General features: G+C 36.8%; 1 protein-coding gene across 2 annotated transcripts in view; it reads right to left on the reverse strand.

Moving 5' to 3' along the window:
- The window catches only part of LOC136341377 (neural cell adhesion molecule 2-like), a 100,953-nt gene that overhangs the window by 19,109 nt on the left and 62,379 nt on the right, over positions 1-19,465 (reverse strand). The window contains exons 4-8 of one of the 2 annotated variants that reach the window (XM_066286292.1): positions 15,033-15,089; positions 12,820-13,028; positions 7,304-7,414; positions 5,513-5,716; positions 1,292-1,443 (exon numbers count right to left, since the gene is read on the reverse strand). In XM_066286292.1, coding sequence (XP_066142389.1) covers positions 1,292-1,443; positions 5,513-5,716; positions 7,304-7,414; positions 12,820-13,028; positions 15,033-15,089 — 733 coding nt within the window. The remainder of the gene's footprint in view (positions 1-1,291; positions 1,444-5,512; positions 5,717-7,303; positions 7,415-12,819; positions 13,029-15,032; positions 15,090-19,465) is intronic. The other variant, XM_066286293.1, reaches the window with a different exon arrangement.

Here is a 19,465-nt window from a genome sequence, read left to right on the forward strand (position 1 = left end):
CGAAATATACCAATCAACAAAACGTTACTTTCCATAGTTAATTATAGTCTTACACTTCTCGAAAACTTTCCCGGTTCTCTCCCTTCATTTAACTTTTCTTCATGTAACTGCCATTTCCTGCAGAGACACTTTCAGCTATTTTACTAAAAAAGTATTAAAAATTGTCCTCTTTGCTACTATCTTCCAAGTAGTGTTGCTACTGAAAGCCGTCCATTATCTAACAAAGCGGGGCAAAAAAATTGATTATATTTTAAACAACTCTCTGTTTTTGCTCTGCAGCGGAGCCTAGTTTCAAAAAAGACAAAACAAAAAACTGGTAATGTTGTTAACGATACTTCAAGTAACTTGAAAACCAACGAAGAGCAACGGAAAATAAAGAAAAACGAGGGGAGATTTCTTTACGACATTTTAATGTAATTATGCTTTCTCTTTTTTGTCGTCATACTCTGGAGCTCCAACGATTTTTATAACGTGATTTATTGTTTCAGTCCATATTGAGTCAGATTTCAAACAATAACCGTTGAAAGATATTAATTGATATTGTTTGAGATCGATGAGGGAGAAGAATTGTCGAATTTATTGAATTTTGTGCATTCAAATTAAGCTGCACATTAAATCCAGAGAGCGAAGAGGTTGTAAATAATGGACAAATAAATTAATGTTTTATGCAGAGACTTTCCTTATAAATGAATCCGCAAATGAACAAATTATAGTAGCTCATCAATTCTGCATCGAATCGTAATTAAATATTTAACCGAGCAGGTGTACATAAATTCAATTTATCCGATATGAATTTATTCCGTGGTTTGAACAGTAATATATTATGTACTACATACATTATAATTTCGTGAGGTAGTATTGTTTCTATTAATTTTAAATTAAATCGAGTATAACGTTTTTTTTTTTTGCCAAAATCTATGTTTTTTTGAGTTATTATTTCCTAAATTAATTTAAAGGTAAATGTGTGCTAAGATTTTTTTTTTAAAAGGTCCTGCACGGGAACAAAAGACTGAAACTGATGTAGACTGATTATGCCGATATCCATTCAACATTTGCAGCTGTAAGTAGCCGCAAACTTTCAGTAGGGGCAAGGCAAAAAGACAAATAGAGGCCAATACAATGGCAATCTTGTCCCCATCAAGTCCTTTTATGGCACAATCCCATTCGAGGCGAATACCATTAGTCTTTGCCGCGGGACCGAAGGGCATTATTCCACGCCATAAAACCCCGAAAAATACTCATTAATAAATCTCCCTGGAAGACAATAAGGGCACAAAACAAATCTACTTACGTTTTTTGCGAGCCTTTTGACTGGACGACTGCCTTTCCACCACGTGATGACCGCGTCCGGTCTGGATCCGGAGGTCCGGCACTCGACCTCCAAACGCGTTCCTGCCGAGACTCCCTTTTTCTTCGTTAGAATTTTCACGGTTTGGGGTTTTACTGTAAAAGAAAAAAGGTTTAAGGGCCAGTTGTAAAAATGGGGCATAATGCGTTGGGGCGGTGGGCCGTGAAATTGACGACAATGGCGCGTCATTTACTTGTTATGAGTATTATCACAAGCGCGTCATTTAGAAACGACATCTGTCCTCATTTTAGGGTCAGCTTAATGGCCTTTTAATGGAAAAATTGCCTGTAAAGAAATTTGTTTGATTACCAAGTATAATAGAATTTAAAAATAGGTGACATATCACTTTAACCCGGCAAAAATTAATGGTTTCCTCTTTGAAAAAATAACTTCAATGATGTTGTAATGCGTGATTTTTTACAAAAAATGTGGATTTTTCTACTTGTTTCCTATATAAGTATCTGTACATTTTCGGGACTGTGGAGTGGATAAGAGTGCTGGGTGGGGTACCATAAAACAAAAAAAAACACTTTTAAAATAAAATAAATAATATAATGGAACTTAACCTCATCTACCCATAGCGAAGCTTACCATATGTATTTTAACAGTTTTTCGATTATGTTTAGTGTTTGTTTCTGTTTGGATAAAAATGGTTTGATCAGGTTAATTTAGGTTTTGGTGGGCTTGGCTATGGTTAGGTTAGGTTAGGATAGGTTTCATTATGTTATTCTTAATATTTTTGACTTGTTTCGTTTGTTTTATTTTACCTTACACTACTAATACGCTTATTCACTCCCCAATACCGGAAGCTTGCAGGTACTTGCATGTAAATAAAAATAAAATAAAAAAGAAACATTTATTAAAATACTAACGAAGTCATTTCTTGAGATAATAAATAATTAATTTTTGGTTCGTTAACGTGTTGTTGACCCAATAACTATTGTCGCGCTTGTTCCAAAACTCTTGACCTGCATCACTAGATTAGTTATTTATTCAAATGAATAACAGTAATGTGTGTTAGTTATTTTCTATGAGTGCTGCTGCTCTTCATGCCCGACTTCTGTTCATTGCTCATTAGTGCGAATTTCGATTTGAAAAAAGATTACTGAAACGGAATTTTATTTGAAAACATTTTAAACCTCCCGATTTTTATCGTTGTATTAGCCAACACAACTCTGTAGTGATATGTGGAGAACGCAAAACTTGAAAAACAAGTTTTGTTGACAGATTGGGCTCAAAGCTTCACATTAAGGACAATATGTGATGTCTCTGGTATAAGTGTTGCTACAAAAGTCGACTTTGAAAGAAAATTTATGGCCTTATTTAAGTCTCCTTAGCTTTGTAATGAAAAAACATATCTGTAGAGGTATATTTGGGTTCTGAGTACAACGACATCGCTATTGTTTTTAAAATATCTTCATAATATTTATCAGTTCTTTTAATTTTTTAAGCCTGGCGCCAGTGGAAGGTATTTTTATATTAAAGGAAATGCCACAATACCTTCATTTAACTTCCAGATTTCATGGTATTTCTAACTTTGTCAGGCTAAAATTAATAGTTTACTTTTTATGAAATTTAAGTAAAAACACCAAATTCTCTTGACATAACTCACATTCCGCAATATGTTAATGTATCAAAAATAAACGCCCTGGATTAAAAACATCCACTCCCGAAAACCTCCGATTCTCATACATTATGCAAAATATCATCGGCAAGGGAAATATCGCTTTTTTATTAGAAAGCGAAAAGGGTCGAGATTTATGGACGATTCCCGGTCTTTTTCTCAGCATCATCCGTTATCTTAATGAACAATCTATTTGCCCCTAAAAGAGACCCGTCGCAAAATAATAGCCTTAATAACCGTAATCCGAAAGTCAGATTACAAATAACGTGTGATTCTATTACACTCTAAATCTCCAGGGGGAATCCGCCATTATCTCTGGTTAAGACAAATGGGCCAGGTTTAGTGCTGTCTTGGTTATATTAGACTAACAGAAAACCCGGATATTGATTCATTAGCAGTGTATAAGACGAAGATTGCTTCGAACTTCTAATTATTCCGGATTATAATGTATATAAAACTTGCAAGTCTAATGAATCTACTTAATATATAGACATTGAAATGGATTTTAAGTCAACCTACGAGAGCAAAAATTCAAGATAAACACATACGAAATATTGAAATTTACGTATTACTTTGTTTCCTGTTTGCAACTATTTAATTGAGTTGTTCAATTCGCGTGACTTTATGTAGGCGGGAATTGAAATCTAATTTCGCAAAGAATTGCAGGAAGTACGTAATCAAATTTTCCCGTTTCCAACTTAAGAATTCATGTTTCAGTCATGTTTCTGAAAGTGAGGAAACGTTAACTTCTTTGCGCCGCAGTATTGGACATGGCAAAGATAATCCTTCACGCAAACTTTACATTTTGAAACATGGCAACGCAAGGATTTAATGTAAAATAGATTCCTGCCTGGCTAAGTCAGAAGTATTTTTACAGGTCTAGATTGATAATAAATTACAAGGCATTAGCATATTTGTATTTATTTTCAAGGTGCTATCTTAATGGAGCCCCTCAGCTAATCAGTTAGTTTATCTGTACCTGCTAATAATAATTTCCTATTATCGCTAATTGGGTATTGATTGCAGGGTTAATACAAAGCTGCACACGTCCGCCTCAAAGCATACCAGACCTAGTTGATGGGCTTTCCTTTACAACGCCGGCAAATGGGGTTTGTTGTTTTGATTATCGGATTGAAAAGCCCATGATTCGATGTTGAACAAGCTTCCATTAGAGAATCAATCCTAGAGCTTTGATTTAAAGTATGTATGTCGGACTCGTTAAACTGTGGGATTTAGTTCAGATCTAATTAGCCGAAAAGCTCTATTTGTTTTCTCCATTTTCGAGATGTTTGATATGGAATGTCGGAAACGACGTAAAACCAAATATTGGACGTTCTCGGAAACTTGCCTCGAATTTAACGCGTCGTAATACAGGATGTTTAAAAAAATGGTCCAAGCTATAATTCAGTTATTCAAGAACAGATTGCGATTAACAAAACACTAAATAAAATTACATTTTTGAGACTACAAGTAACGTCAAAGTTGATTTTTTTAATCTCAACTTCTTCTGCTTCAGGTGTCAACTTCAGAACATCAAATATAATTCCATATATTTTTTTTTTTTACATTTTTTGATAGAAAATAGTTTTCTAAATTTAATGATGTATGACTAGTTAATGTGTTGAAACAATTTTTAACTGAAGAAAATTGAAATATTTGAGGAATAGGAGTTTTGTAACGATCTATTCCATCATGGGACCATCTGTGTTATTCTATGGTCATCTAAATTTTGTTCCGCCTCGTCTCGTTGTATCATTTTGTATAAAGACGCCTAGCGACATGGAGAAGTGGCGCCCATGTGTTACCTAGCGAGAAGGGACAAGATAAAGCCGCCCTTAACTACTGGAGCTGCATCATTCTTCCCAATAAATTTCTGTGAGCAGTTATGCTACAAGTTCAGTTGACGCAGAAGAAGTTGAGTTAAAAAAAATCAACTTTGACGTTACTTAATAGTGTGAAAAATATCATTTTATTTGGTTTTTAGTTTGTTAAAATCTATTCGTAAATAACTGACTCATAGCTTCGTTCCTTTTTTTGAACACGCTGTATATAACTCTAATTCGTTAAAAAAACTGGGAAGTGTTTGATACAGTTGACATCTTTGCAAAGCCATGAAAAGGTACTACAGGAGCTTCCTTTATGACATCATATATAAAAATCTGCTTTAAAGTATACTAAATTCATAGAAATATGCGATCTAGCTTGCCTCTAATTATCCAAAATGTTGAATGTAAGCAGGGAAAATAAACTTGCCTGTTAGTACGTCTTTAAATGGGATCAAATAAATTCTATGCAACTAAAATACGCTTCTATGAGAACGTTTGTAACTGTAGTTATGCTCAATGATAGACTGTTAAATCAGCTCGCAACTATATTCAAAAGAAAATCATTTTTAGGGGCTCTTGTGTGTGTGTGTGTATGGGGGGGGGGGGGGGGGGTTAACCTCCACATGTTCCGACATTCATCACGGGCGGACCACACGAATCGTGCAATACCCAAGAGGTTAACTTCTCGGTTAAGACTGGTGCTAAATTACTTACAATTAATGTCAAGGATGACGGCTTTCGTTTCGGGGGGTACGATGTTGTTGTTACTGGCCTGGCAGAGCAGTCTTGCATGCAAATGCTGGCGACCCACGTTGGGGAAGGACAGATGATTGACGACTATTCCATTGGATCGGTTGTCGTATGAGTCGTCGATCACTGTATTGTCCAGAAACCAGATCACTCGAGGCTTGGGACGACCTGGAATGCAAAATTTTTACAAGAAGTCCAATTAGTGTTTACCTGGACAGATTGAGTCTAGATAAACTCGCAAACATGGGAAATTTATAATGAGAGACTCAAGGAATTTCCAAGAATCTGTATTTTTCGCTTGACCACTACAATGAATTTAGTGGAATTTGACAGATGAAATACACATTTTTACGGGTTTGTATTAATAGAACCGCATAAAATTTTTAAAAACGTAGAAATTTCCTTCGAAGTAATTTACATTAATTTCTAATGATTTCTTTCGAATCGTGTTTTCAGAGCAGACACCCGAAAGGCACAATAATAACAATTTTCCAGTATTCCAGGCAAAAACCAGGATTCCTCCCACACATTAATTAGTCTCCCAGGCCATTTATTAGGACCCCATTAAATTGAATACTCAATTTGGTGAAATGCTACATTATCCTAATAATACAGCCATGAAAAGCGGCCCTTTTTTCAGTACAACTGCCCTACTACTGAATATACATTTTACTTTATGAGGAGGTAATTTAGTTAATGGGCCATTTTAATCTTTCGCGTCAAGTTTTAGGTTTATTAATAAACAGAGGTGTTATATTTAACAACCACGTGTGCTTGTTGGACGGGCATGGAGATTATACAACGTTTAACATTAAGAAAAGAAGTTTCGCCCTGACGTAACGTTCTTTTTATTTTTTTCTGCTCTCTTTATTTTTTCTGGAAAACTAGGGCCATGTCCCTAGTTTTCCAGTCCGGTTTTTTTACGGTGCCGCTGATATTTTATGTTCGCAAGCATGAACACCTGCTTCATTTTAGAATCTTTTGCGTCTCTTGCTTTATCCTCATTTTCGTTGCGTTGTTCTTCTCTTTAATAACTGTTTTCGAGTTGTAAAATTCTCATGCTTCCTGCAATATGCGGGATGCATGTGTTTCTCGAATATACTTAATGGGGTTTGTAACCCAAATTTTTTTTATAACCGCCAAGCAGAGGGTTCCGCAATAAGTTTGCCATGGGGTGATCAAGGAAAATCGATCTCTGTAGCAGAATTAACTGGCAAAAATTGCGCTTTTTCTTTCAGTGACACTCCATTCATCACCTTTTCATCGGCCCTTCATAATAGTATTCGATATCGGGGCTTCGCCCGTTAACCTAATAGCTTCCGACGTATCCGTCGATAAAATTAAAACCGAGACTGCATTTGAAGACTCACGCGAATCGATTTCCGATTTTTTTATTCAATTCTTCCTCTTTTAGGGCACAAATTAAGGGTAGATACACATAATTCGGGCTCGTTAAGGAAAAAGGATCTTTGATCGAAACTTTGTCTCTCGTCTTCCCACACATTTCACGGGCTACTGGAGACGATGATTAGGGGAAAAAAGATAATTTTCCTCGAAATATTTATTTTAAATGAAAGCACTTGAGTTCGGGACCTCCCTTCAATAAAGTATTGCGCTGGGAAAGTATGATGGCGATGAGTATTTGCAATTTTTTTTTATTGGCAAACGTAGAAATTGCCTGAAATCGGGATTCATCGCTGTGGATTCTGTTATTCAAATATGTACCTATTATATCTCGTATATATCGTCACTTACCTCCGCGAACTTCACAAAGGAGATTCACGTTGGAGCCTTCGTTGTAGGGTGCTAAAAGTGCCGATTTGTCTATCCTTTTGTCGTCATAAATGTGGATTTTTTCCGGAGGTACTGCAAAATATTACTTTCAATTGATATAATGCAGCAATATTTAAGTTCTAAAATGAACTTACTTAGCTACTAAGTTTCTTATGAGCCACTAGTAATTTTGCAGTCAATAGAGGAATATAAACAAACTGGCAGGAAAGTAGTCTTTTCTTAGCAAATAGAAATGTGTGTAAATATTTGAACATTGTCGATATAGATTGATGTTTGCTTTTAACTCTGGCGGTATGTATTATTGTAGAAACTATAATTTTGTTGGTTTACGTTTGTATCAGCAGGAAGTTGGTTTCTTAAGAGAACTGGGGTGTTGACCATTCAAGTAGAGCATCAGTTAAATGATTCGCAGTGAATTATCAATAATTTTAATTCGCAAAACGTAAGAGAAATAGAGGACTCTAGAAAAGATATTACAATCTGGGCTGTGCAAGCTTATAGAGTGTATCGAGACAATTAATTTGAGGCTATTTTAAGAAAAAAATCACTGCTTAATGGGTTTTTTCGAGTCATTGGAATTAGCTCTCTCCTTTTTTCTGATAGAGCAGATTTTTTGTTTAAATTTTTCTCTAACGTAAAATTTGTGCGTTCCGTAGTTATTGACGTCTTCAAAGTTTTCCAGAGATTAATAAATTTTGCTTCCTTCGTACAACATTCACGGGAGCTACGTAACGACGCCTTTAAGGGCGGCGGTTTATTTGGGCTTGTCGTCTTGGATTTTCTCAGAAAATGTTTATTCACTTAGTGGTTTCTCGATCTGAAATGTGACTTCCTTGAAGGCTCATCTCTTTTCGATCCAATCAAGACGTCAATCTGAAAATGGGCAACATATCGAGCGAATAAAAGTCGGATGTAGAAAGATACGTCATGTTAATACACCACCATAAATCCTCGAGAAACTATTGATTTAGCCCGACACGTTGCGAACGAGTTTGAAAAATGATGACACCGGGAATTGTCGGGTAAAAGATGCCGAAGCTTAACCGCATAGGAAAACGGCCAATATATACAATTTAGTTCTTCGTTTCCTTTGCTCATCCATTCGGTATTGTCGGACCAGGTCCCAGGAATCCCAGCCCTGTTATTATTAATGTCGTTTCCAGAATCTGCGGCTGCCATTTGACATGGCGATTCCGATGATCCCTCTTTCCTAAGAGAAAATATAAGTTCATAACGCGACTTCTTCGCAGAGCCGAAACTCATTATCGGATTCAGCGTATTCGGTTTCATCGTCTCTTTATTCCGCTTTGGAAAAAGTTTCCTCATGTTTATCCACTTGGAGCGGTGCGCTTACATTTCGACAAGAGTCTAAAGTTTAAGTGGGCCGCAGAAGAGACTAAAACGAAAAGAGCACTTGCGGAAGTCTCCGGAGCTTAAACTTTCGTTTTGGATTAAGCTCGACAAGAGGCTGCAAAAGACACTATCTTCCTCCTTGAATCATTCAGGCAAATGCTTTTTGAAAAGTAAGTGCCCACTGTAAAAATCACATTTTGAAATATGTTGTGTACGTTTGGGGTGGCGTGTTAATTATTATTTTTTTAATTTTCTATGATTAATGTCTCGACCACAACAAGATGGTGTTGGTATGGTGGGATTGCACACTATTCACAGTAAAAGGTAAAGAAAGTTAAGGACAACTTTATATCGTATGAATTCTCAGACGTCTGATAAGAGGAATTTCCAAACGTCGTTCTCAGTTAGTTTCAACTTAGAAGAGAGAGCAATTCGACCGCCCCAATCACCCTTGTTCGCGTAAGGGGTATTATTCCCTAAAAAATAACACAAAGAATCGCATTTTCGATGACTTGAACAACTCCCAACCCTCATCGGCTTATTTATTGCCAAACTTCGAAACCGATTAGGGGCCATATCAAAAGCAGGCTGAGAAGTGCGCATAAAGGGGGCACCATCTCAGTGATAAAGGAATCGTTTAGTTGAATTAAACCGAGATTAGCGTAGAATTATTGTTGCGATCGGCAATTTCGGTCGGAACGAGGTAGAGGGCCGGTCGAATGGTGCACTCTCAAGATGAAAGCCGTCTCACTAATCAATTTATGTGTGCAATTATCCCTTGGGACGCGTAGTTACGGCCTAAGGGAGGCGTTAATGCCCTGTGAAAGGCCGCATAAAACCGACGTAACCGAGGCTTTATGGATTAATTATTCTTTAATTTCGAATAGCGTTTGAGGGATGTTCTGGTAGGTTTTGATATTAAAAAAGAAAGTTCAGCAGAATCGAAATTGTTCACTTTGACCATCTGAATTGAATTTCACAGCAATTTTCCCACGGCGTGATGAGGAAATAATTCTGAAAATTAAATGCAGTTTGTAGCTGCAGTACGTTCAGCAACGTTGTCCTAAACTTGGAAAGCGGATTTTATTCGTATCTTTTTTTGGACAGCCTGCGTTGCCCTCCAATTTTCGTCATCGATTATTTTTCCAGTTTTGCCTAATTGGGTCTGATGACGACTCCGGTTAATTTCTCTCAAACACCCCCTTCAATAATTACCTCGAAGAGAAATATTTTGAGTCCCACTTTCCAACAAAGTCAAAGGGCTAAAGTTCGCCCAAACTTCCCGAAAATTAACATTTAATGAGAACTAGTGGAATCTCAAATAAACGAAAAATAAAAGACTTATTCCCCGAAAGATCAAAGGCAGAAAGGCCGCCCTAAATTAAGGAACTCTATATTTGCTTTAGGATAACTCCCCAACTTCTTTATTAGATCCTTTTTTGTGGTGCGGGTTTATTAAAAATTCTCCTTAACCATCGAAACTGCGTTGAATAACCTTCAAAGGACTTTTGTCTAGACTGATGTATTTTTCTGAAATATTTTGCCTTTGGGATAAATGGAAAGAAATGCGAGTGAGTTATGGCGGAGAGTAAAGAAACAAAACCCGGAAAATTAAGTTAAAAACTTGTCAAAAGTTATTTTCGGGGGGTTTAGCGATCGGATGTGATTAATAACTTCGGGCGAGAATGATGAAACGGAAATAAAAATGTTATAAAGCAAGCGGGTAAATTTATATTTTTTTAGGAAGATTAATTGTTGCAGCGGAATCTGTTTTTAGAGGCGCTTAAACTGAGTGGGAATATAACGAAATGCGGTATTAATCAAGCCCTCTGACAGCTGTGTATTTTATTGGCAGCGGATAAAGCATCGCTTTGTGATAGATAATAGCCGTACAATGTGCCCCTGTCGACGACCCGATTCGCCCTTTAGTACTAAGTGGTTTGTTATTTATATAAATAATGTAATGTAATATCGCTTAAAAAGCTGATATTAAAAAGCTTCAAGCGGTTTTGTTCAATTTTTTTCATATCCAGACGTGTTGCGAAACTGGAATGAAAACCGCTAATAAACACGTAATAAATCTGGACTACAACCTTAATCTTTTATTTTATACGTGAATAATAACGCCTCACGGACCGACATCGTTTTTTTTTTGTAGACGTATTTTAGACACATCAGTAAAACGTTACCAAAAGAAACGTTGTTGTTGTAAAAACGTCATACTGTACACACCTGACCGGGAAATCTCTGTTGACTCCGTCATAATAACCTGCTAGAAAGGGTTGGGCGGAGTTAAGTACTTTTTGCCAGTTTTCAAGCGTTAAACGCCCATATCTCGGAAACCCGTGGAGCAATTGCCCCTCAAGAATAAGGCTAAACAAACGAAATCGTAACCTATCTCTTAGTGTCTGGAATACAAGATCGCGCTGTTTGATAGAATATTGAAAACTAAGCAATAAAAATGATATGTTTGATAAAGTGTGAAAAATCTAAGAATATTGTGCTATTCTTCTGTCAATTATTGTTTTATGGATAACCCGGTTTTATATGAACGCCCTTGTTAAAGGAGAGTTATAGAAGGCATTTTATAAAGTAATGCGTCCTTAAAACTGGATTTAAAAAGAATCTTGAATATCTCTTAGCCGCTTCCTTACTGCTTGAAAACTTGAAACGGTTTTTTGATGTTACCTGTTGAACTTAAGAGGTAAAAGATTTATTAGTTGGTTTTATATTTCCTCTTAAAGACTCTTTACAGCATATTATAATAAAACTTGGAAAATATTGCACAGGTGGATATAGAAAATTTATCGGGCTTTACCGACGGCTTTGGGGAAGCGGGAAAAAAGTCGAAAGTTGAAACGGAGCATATAAACATCCGTTCGCGGATGGCTGGTTAAATAACTGACAAGATTTCCCTCAGATACGTTCAGCAAAGCCCGAAATACGATATCAATGAGCCAGGAAAAACGGATTGTCATTGGAGAAACAACATTCGATTTGTGATTAATGACGCGAGATTCTTCGCCATTTGGAAAAAAGCGTTTTCCGCGACTTCAGCGACATGCTCATGGGTGTAGTTGGGTGTCGATTTAGAACGACGCTAGTTAGTTCAAGATTGATCGGCTTATTTTTCACTTTTTTCCTTCTTTGTATGTCGCCTTGATGATTAATTTTGCCACATTTGAATGACCGGAAAAGCTCCTTTCACCATCATCGGTAGAGAGAAAATTAGCGAGACCTCGAAAGGCAACGTAAGAAAAACATCGTGGGAGGCAACAAACAAGAAGATTGCTTGACCTGTGGCCATAGAAATAAAAATATAATGATATAGGAAATGAAATCCTACTCTCCTTTGTTTGTTACTATAGCGATACCTACGTAATACAGGATTATGATGTTTGAGGTTGAGAAGCTCGTGCGTTCTCATTTTTACCGGAGACTGTTGTTTGCTTATTGAATTTCAAGTGAGCAGATCCAGTTTCGGGAAAAATTGTGTTGTTGTTTACTTTAGACGCAAATAGGAAGATTGAGTTTAATCTGCTGGGTATTAGCTCGTGGAAAAGGGTATCAAAAAAGATGTGGATAATGGTTGTTTCCAAACCTTTATTCCTGAACCAGAACCTAATTAAATGGTTGTTTTCAGTTTAGACACTTACTATTACGCGTAGACCACAACCGAAAATCATCAAAACATGTATCCTTGCATTTTGAGTAGCAGAACACATCGTCGTTACGGAACAGATTTACTGGTCCGACCGGGGAACCCCGATCGTCCATTAACGAAAACGTAATAAATCTCAACTAAAACCTTAACCTTTTATTCCATTTGATAATAAGGGCTCATACACAAGTGGGGATGTTAAAGTGGTGGAAGTCCCCACTATTTGCAGTTAACACTAATTGAGAATAACATTCACCCTGCTATTATCTAAATGATCATAATCCAAAGTGACCGTATTTTTACATTTGCATTTTGAGCAGTATGTGGACCATTATTCTTATGGACCAGATATTATTATATTAAATTTAATAGCTTAACAGATGCACTTAAAATAATTTAATATTACAAAAAATAAGTAGATCGAACATGTTTAATATTTAGTAGTGACAAAAGCGATACTTACTAATCACAGTGAAGTTAACTTTGCTATTTCTAGTGGGGGAATTCTTGAAGTCAACTCTACATCTATAGATTCCCTCATCGGACTGCTGGATGTTGTCTATCACAAGAGTGGCCGGATTGGTGGACGGCCTAAAAATCGCCCTTTTTCCAAAAACTGACGGCGACGACCAAAATTTCGCTTCCGAGAACGTTCTTCCTCGAACATCGAAACTGCAAAGAAATCGTGATTGTAAAATATGCGAAACATTATTTCCAAACCAACAGAGTTAATAATCGAGCAATTTAATTAGAAAGAGTTTACTAAGTGAGCGCTTTCGAAATTTTGCATTTTATTAGCAAATTTGCATTTTCATTTTAATTGGAAATTTTGCATTTTGAGCTCGATTAGTAATTTAAAAGGCTTCAACAAGTGCTTATAACAAGAAAAAGGTGTTGCCAAGGAATATTTTAGTGGTCGCCGAGGGAAATTTAAAAACTCTCGTTCCTCGTCGGTTTATATTATTTTGTAAATCTGCGAAAAAACAAGAATTTTCATTAAAATGACTTATGGTGGCGAGATTTAGATTTCCGGGAAGGTTAGAGACCGTTGTGATTTTTTTTTTTAGAAAAAGGCACTTTTTAATCATAAGGAATTTGTTTGAAACAGTTGAAATGCAAAGATATAAGTGTATAGGTTTTCTTTAGGTGATGTGCAGGTGCATCCATTTAAGCTGCAGCCTTGTATTTTCTCCGTAACTTTCATTCAAGTAGTTGAAATACACATTCGGAAAATATTTTTGCTGTTGAAACTATGAAAATTTCTTCGAAGTTTTAGCAAGATCTGAGTAAATTGTGGAAAAATATGACGTATTAATTTTAACAAACGAGAAATGAAGGAAATAAACATATTGTCACAGTCTTCTACTTTTTAAGGCAAATTCCTTCTTAGGTGTGTCGTATAACCTAAAGGAAAGAAATGTATGAACTAGGAGCTACATTTTATGAACTTTGTTTTGTAACTTAAATATGAAGATATGAAAACTCGGTCGTATACTTAAGTAGTATTTACCATTGCTTCAAGTATTTACCTAACATATGGAGTATATACTTCATTTAACGAAACAAATAAGTATAGTAGGTACTCCACTTTTAATGTAAATACCTGGAGTAATATCAAATACAATTTTTATGCACGTAACGACCCATTATCTTGTAAATTTGACGAAGGAATTTGTAACTTCTTATATTGTTAAAATTAATACACAAACCCTACGTAAAACTGAACTATTTTTTGTAAAATATCCAAATTTAACACAGATAAGCCAGTTGAAGTCGACCGATTTTTCCACCTTGTTCAAGGTTGTTCAAATTCGTATTTAATAAATCATCAACTTAAAACACCGTGTCGATCTCAATCTTTCCGTATGGCCCGCCATTCTCTTTTGCAAAGTGCTCCCGCAACAATGGTGCAGATGAATATTGCGTGGTAGAGAGTAAAAACATGAAGTGAAGTACTTTAACGTCCAAGGGGTTGGGACTCCGTATTAGGAGGACGAGTTTATTACACCGACTGCACCTTTGAATAAGTTGCCATCGCCAGTGCGGTGTTACCAAGCTGAGCAAATTTTCCTTAGATTTAGGGAAGTTACGTGTTTGAGCCACTGGTCTTTCATAGACTTGCGAGACCTGATTCGATCTATTTTTATACGGCGGAATGAGGAGAATGGAAAATGAAAATAGGTATAGAGCAAAGGACGTATTGTGTGACTGTTCGGGATCCTGTGTTGTTGGATCTGCCAAGAATTTCTGAAACGCCCTGTACAAATTTTCCTTTAATGCATAAAAACTCTATCAATCATTTCTACGTGTTATTGCACGTTTCTTTTCTACATTTTCAGCAGCGACAAAGTAATTTAATAAGTAAGGTAATTTAATTCGCCCCCCTTCCCCTACCCCGTCCAAAGCGTCATGCGAATAATTCATACCGTCGACTATATTGAAAACTGCTGTATCTCATATTGGATTTTAGAGTGTCAAATAAAAGCATCGAAAAAACCAATAATGAGACTGCATCTAAGCTGTTGCCGCTTGCAGAGATCAAAGCTTGGCGCAGGCGGCTTTTTCGTATATTACTTTTGTTGTCGTAGGGCTCACATTTCATGGAGATGAAGAACACTTTCTGAATTAATCATAAAGGTTAGTGCGATGACGATGAGATTAGTGATTGATCATTACCTGAAAATCCCTTCACTTTGCCTGCGATAGTTGGTATGCTGCAGAAATCGCTCGTTCCTGAAAAGGGGGGTAGTGATTCAACTAAGCTCAAGTAACCTAAAATCTAAGAGTTTCCTTTGTCCCAAATTAAACAAACGTCTTCGCTGGTTCTTATTTGGCACAGCTGCGGAACCAGAATTCATCTAACGCATAAAGTACGCCGACAATTAGTTTCCTAACGCCTATTCACGTCTCGCAGTTTATAATTGTGTTTTGCAGTAGTGTGCATGTACACACTCCGCAACTAAACATATTATGTCTGCGGTATGGAGAAAATGGAACGTCGTGTGACTTCTTGGAATAACGTGTCAGCACACGGGGCTGATTGTTGAGGTAACGACGAAAGGGCTGAATCAGATATGACAATTTCGGCTCTATTATGCTATGAATTAACGTTAAAACATGGGTGGGAATAATGCCAATTTTATGCGAAAAATTGTTAAACGCGCTTCCAACATCAGACTCGATATTTTTTTTTAATAGAAATTTTAAGCTCTACAAAGCGTTCCGGTTACTGAATTAAACCTCTTAAAGCCTTTTAAAGAGGTGTTTACCGCCGCAGTCGTAACTTCGGCAGGGCGGTGTTAAATAATGCATGCTCTCTCATGTAAATGTATTGCACAATTTGTATTTTATGATGTACAGAGGGTTCCAGAAACAATGGTATAAATGAATGTTAGGTGTTACGGGATAAAAAATAGACCGACCAGTTAAACACCCCCGATATTAAATATGCATGTTATCATTCTTTATTCATATTTTTATCTACAGATGTGAAGTAACGTCCTCGTAAGGCTCCTTAAGGGGCTCCGGTCTTCGTTGTATTCACAAATATTTGTTTCGAACTGCTGGGCGGGGCAGGCTGATAGGTGACACTGGTAGCTAATAGAGGGCGCCACCTATTAGCCATGCTCAGTTTTGTTTTGTCAAAGTTCTGTCAATTAAAGGGCGTGTCCCCAAGCACCCTTCCCATTTTGAACGGAAAATCTGCCCTTCTCCGATCCCAACGGGGTAAGAGAAAAATTCTTTTGTGACATATTCATCATTGGGAATATTTATTTATTGCAAGTTTGCGATAGATGTCTCAAATTGACGACTTGCAGTGGAATGAAAAGATAAGTAAATAACTTTAACTTGAAAAATGTTTGTTTCCCAGATAGAGCAATCAAAAACAGGCACATAAATATATTACTTGGAATGGCGAATACTTCTTGCAGAGAAATTGGTCTCCATAGTTAAATACGTATTCTCGGATTTGTTGAGTTTCCAGGAAATACCATGAATTCCGGGAATTTTCAGGAACTGCCGGCTAGTTCTTGGAATGTTGAAGATTTTAATTGCTTCCTGGAACTGACAAAATCTCTGCGAGATATAGAAAACAAAATTGGTTTGCTATAGGAAACTTTTACGCTACGTAACAGCAATTTGAATAAGACATACATTTGCTCCTCTCGATTGATAATTTTCTTTCAACGCATTTACCGATAGAACCAGTTCGTGTTTGTGCTCATTTTCAATACGTACAATAGTAATTTCACATCTGCTATAAATACCCAAAATTACCTTATATTTCATTATAATTACGCATAAAACATTATCCGGCAGCTATAAATTGTACAAAATATTAGATTTTCTGTTGCGGTTATCGGTATGAAATATTAAAATTCCTGGTTATAAATATGGAAACTGCGATACGGGCTGCAAATTTCGCAGGTGTTTAATTAACTATAAATTGATACTTGTTAGGCAAGAGGATTGATACAATTATTGGGAAATTGCATTAAGAGCACTGAGCAGTTTGTGGAAAAAGTATATTGAATTCACTTTGAGTGACGCTTTTGAGTGCTTTACGAAACATTGTTGTATTTTAGTTAGAAAATGTCATTTTCAATATTCGAAGTTATTGAAAATCTGTTCAAGAAGTTGGCTTATTTTATTGTTTCTTTTATTAAAGAAACGCACGTCTAGAGACATAACATTCTGGTGAATTTAACTACAGAGAGTACTCTATGTGACAAAATATCGACATTTGAAAAAGTTGTAAGCTGATTCTGTAACGGTGTTTAGGTGATATAATAGGATAGTAACAAGAATACATTAGAATTAGCTAAAAGTTTTAACAATTGCCTCTGTGAGGCTCTACGTGAAGCATCAGAGATGTTGCTGTAAGCAGATATTTTATAAAATCGCCATTTGAAATGCTTCCTTGAATGTTATCACCAGGTTTGAGACACTTTCGAGTGGCACCGACCCTCTATTTAATTTAATCATAAAATGGTCTTCAATCCCACCAATTATTCCATTATTAGCTCCCTTGCTCTTTTACCTTGAATATTTCATTGTTTTTCCTGAAATTGATTTACTAGAGCAAACGATGTTGCCCAATTTCTAGGAAATGTCAAAATCCAATTCACTGGCGGTACATATTTTATAGTATAATAGAGCACACAAACTTAAGGACGGACTAGCGAAATTCTATGAGTGGTTTTAATTCGGAACAAAGCAAATGACTCTCGCCTGTTCTAAATTCAAAAGTGCATCAGAATATGCCGGTTAAATTTCTCGAAAGCATTTAACCCTTCGCTTGCCAGAATGCACTTTACAAAGTGCATATTACCGAATATAAAATGCATTAAACTTTGAACAGAGCATCGTGGTCATAAAGTCACTTCTCGTCGTATTAAACTTTGCTGTTCAAGGCAAAGTGATTCGGATACGTATGTATTAACTGCACCGTCCTAAAATGGTCTAGTAACAAAGAGAAAAGGCGGCAAGTATCTATTTAAAGAAATTTATCGGTTTTGCCTATACAAGTATGGAATTTATGTCGTAGTTGGGCGCAGACAGTGGCGTCATAACCAGAGGAAATTTCCTGACATGAGATCCTAAATGCATTTTTATTCCAATTTGCTTGCGGGCTCGTCGCGACGTCGCATACGAATGTTCGTGAATTCATGAATGCGCTTATCGGTTCCTTATCCCAGATGACTTTATTTTCAGATTGAAAGAGACGATAACAAAACGATTGTTGTTCCAGTCGTGTTATGTAAACTGCATCATAAAACAGCCTTCGGAGGGCTGAAAAGTTTGTAATTCATTACACACAGCAAAAGTTCTGAGCGGCTGATCAATGGCGTAGAATATACAAGAAAGTGACGAAATGCAGAGACACGCCATGAAAATTTGTTGGGTCATAAAACGATTTACTTGAACACGTATGGCTTCGTCAGCACTACTTCAGTTGGATGAAGAGTGGGAAAAACTTAAAGCCATTAGTGTTTTTAGAATCGTACAAAGGATATACAGGGTGCTCCAAAAACTCTCTTCTCCTTGGCTCTTGAACGTTGTCCTAGATGAGTTGCTATACAATCTAGAAGCTCAAGCAACCGGAATTGGTATTGATCACCTTGCCTAACCAAGTAGATTTAGATCCAACTGCGTACCCGCACATGCTTTTTCGAGGCCAGTTATATGAGAGAAGCTCTGTCACTTGCAGTGCGAAATCATCATTATTTTCGAAGGTAGACATGGAACTCGTTTTCAGTAAATTTTTCTCGAAACAGAGAAACCGACGGTCAGTTTTGACTTCAGACCTGGCGTTGAATGAGGATCATCAAAACTGCCCCTTTGCTCCTGGTGGGACTAAGGTAACTACGGCAATCTCAGAGCAGACCGATAAAGCTATCAAGAAGACGATGAAGTAATTCCACCCCCTATCGTTTCAAATATCGAAAACCTTTTTCTAAAGGGAAAATGGAACAGTGAAATTCACAGATATACTTAAGTCGCGAAAATCGCTGATTGTTTTCCATGTAAACTCTTTCATAATTCCGAGCGAAGAAAAATCCCAATTTCTAAATCATTAGAGATGCAAAGAGTTCTTTTCTAAGACATCAGCAAAATTAAGACTCAATTTGTCTGCAGTTCCAGGAAAAAGTCGTTTTTCACTGGTGGTAGAAAACAGATTTATCACCGGGGCTAAATAATTGAAACAGCACCAAAAAATTTACGCCATCGTTTCCCTCACCTGATCTAATTGAGGCCCATTAAATCACTAATAGACCGACATTATTTTTGGCCGGCAGGCTAATGTACTTTGTACATTCCCTAATCGGAATCGATCAGGAGCACACCCACGAAACGGCTATCAAAATAATAAACAACCTCCTTTCGATTATCTTTGGTTAGGAATACGGCATCAGCACGAATGAATAGGGAAGGGAATTAAAGTAAAATGTACACCAGAGATCGATTTTCGAAATTGGAACGCCTATTAAGTACGGCCACTTCAAACCGGCCACTTCAAACTTTATTATTCATTTATCGCGACTTCCATTAACTACCCAGCGACTCATGAAATTTAAAAACTCCTCGCCTTGATAGGGTTGAAAATG

This window comes from Euwallacea fornicatus, chromosome 10 (assembly GCF_040115645.1).
Source record: "Euwallacea fornicatus isolate EFF26 chromosome 10, ASM4011564v1, whole genome shotgun sequence".
Taxonomy (NCBI): domain Eukaryota; kingdom Metazoa; phylum Arthropoda; class Insecta; order Coleoptera; family Curculionidae; genus Euwallacea; species Euwallacea fornicatus.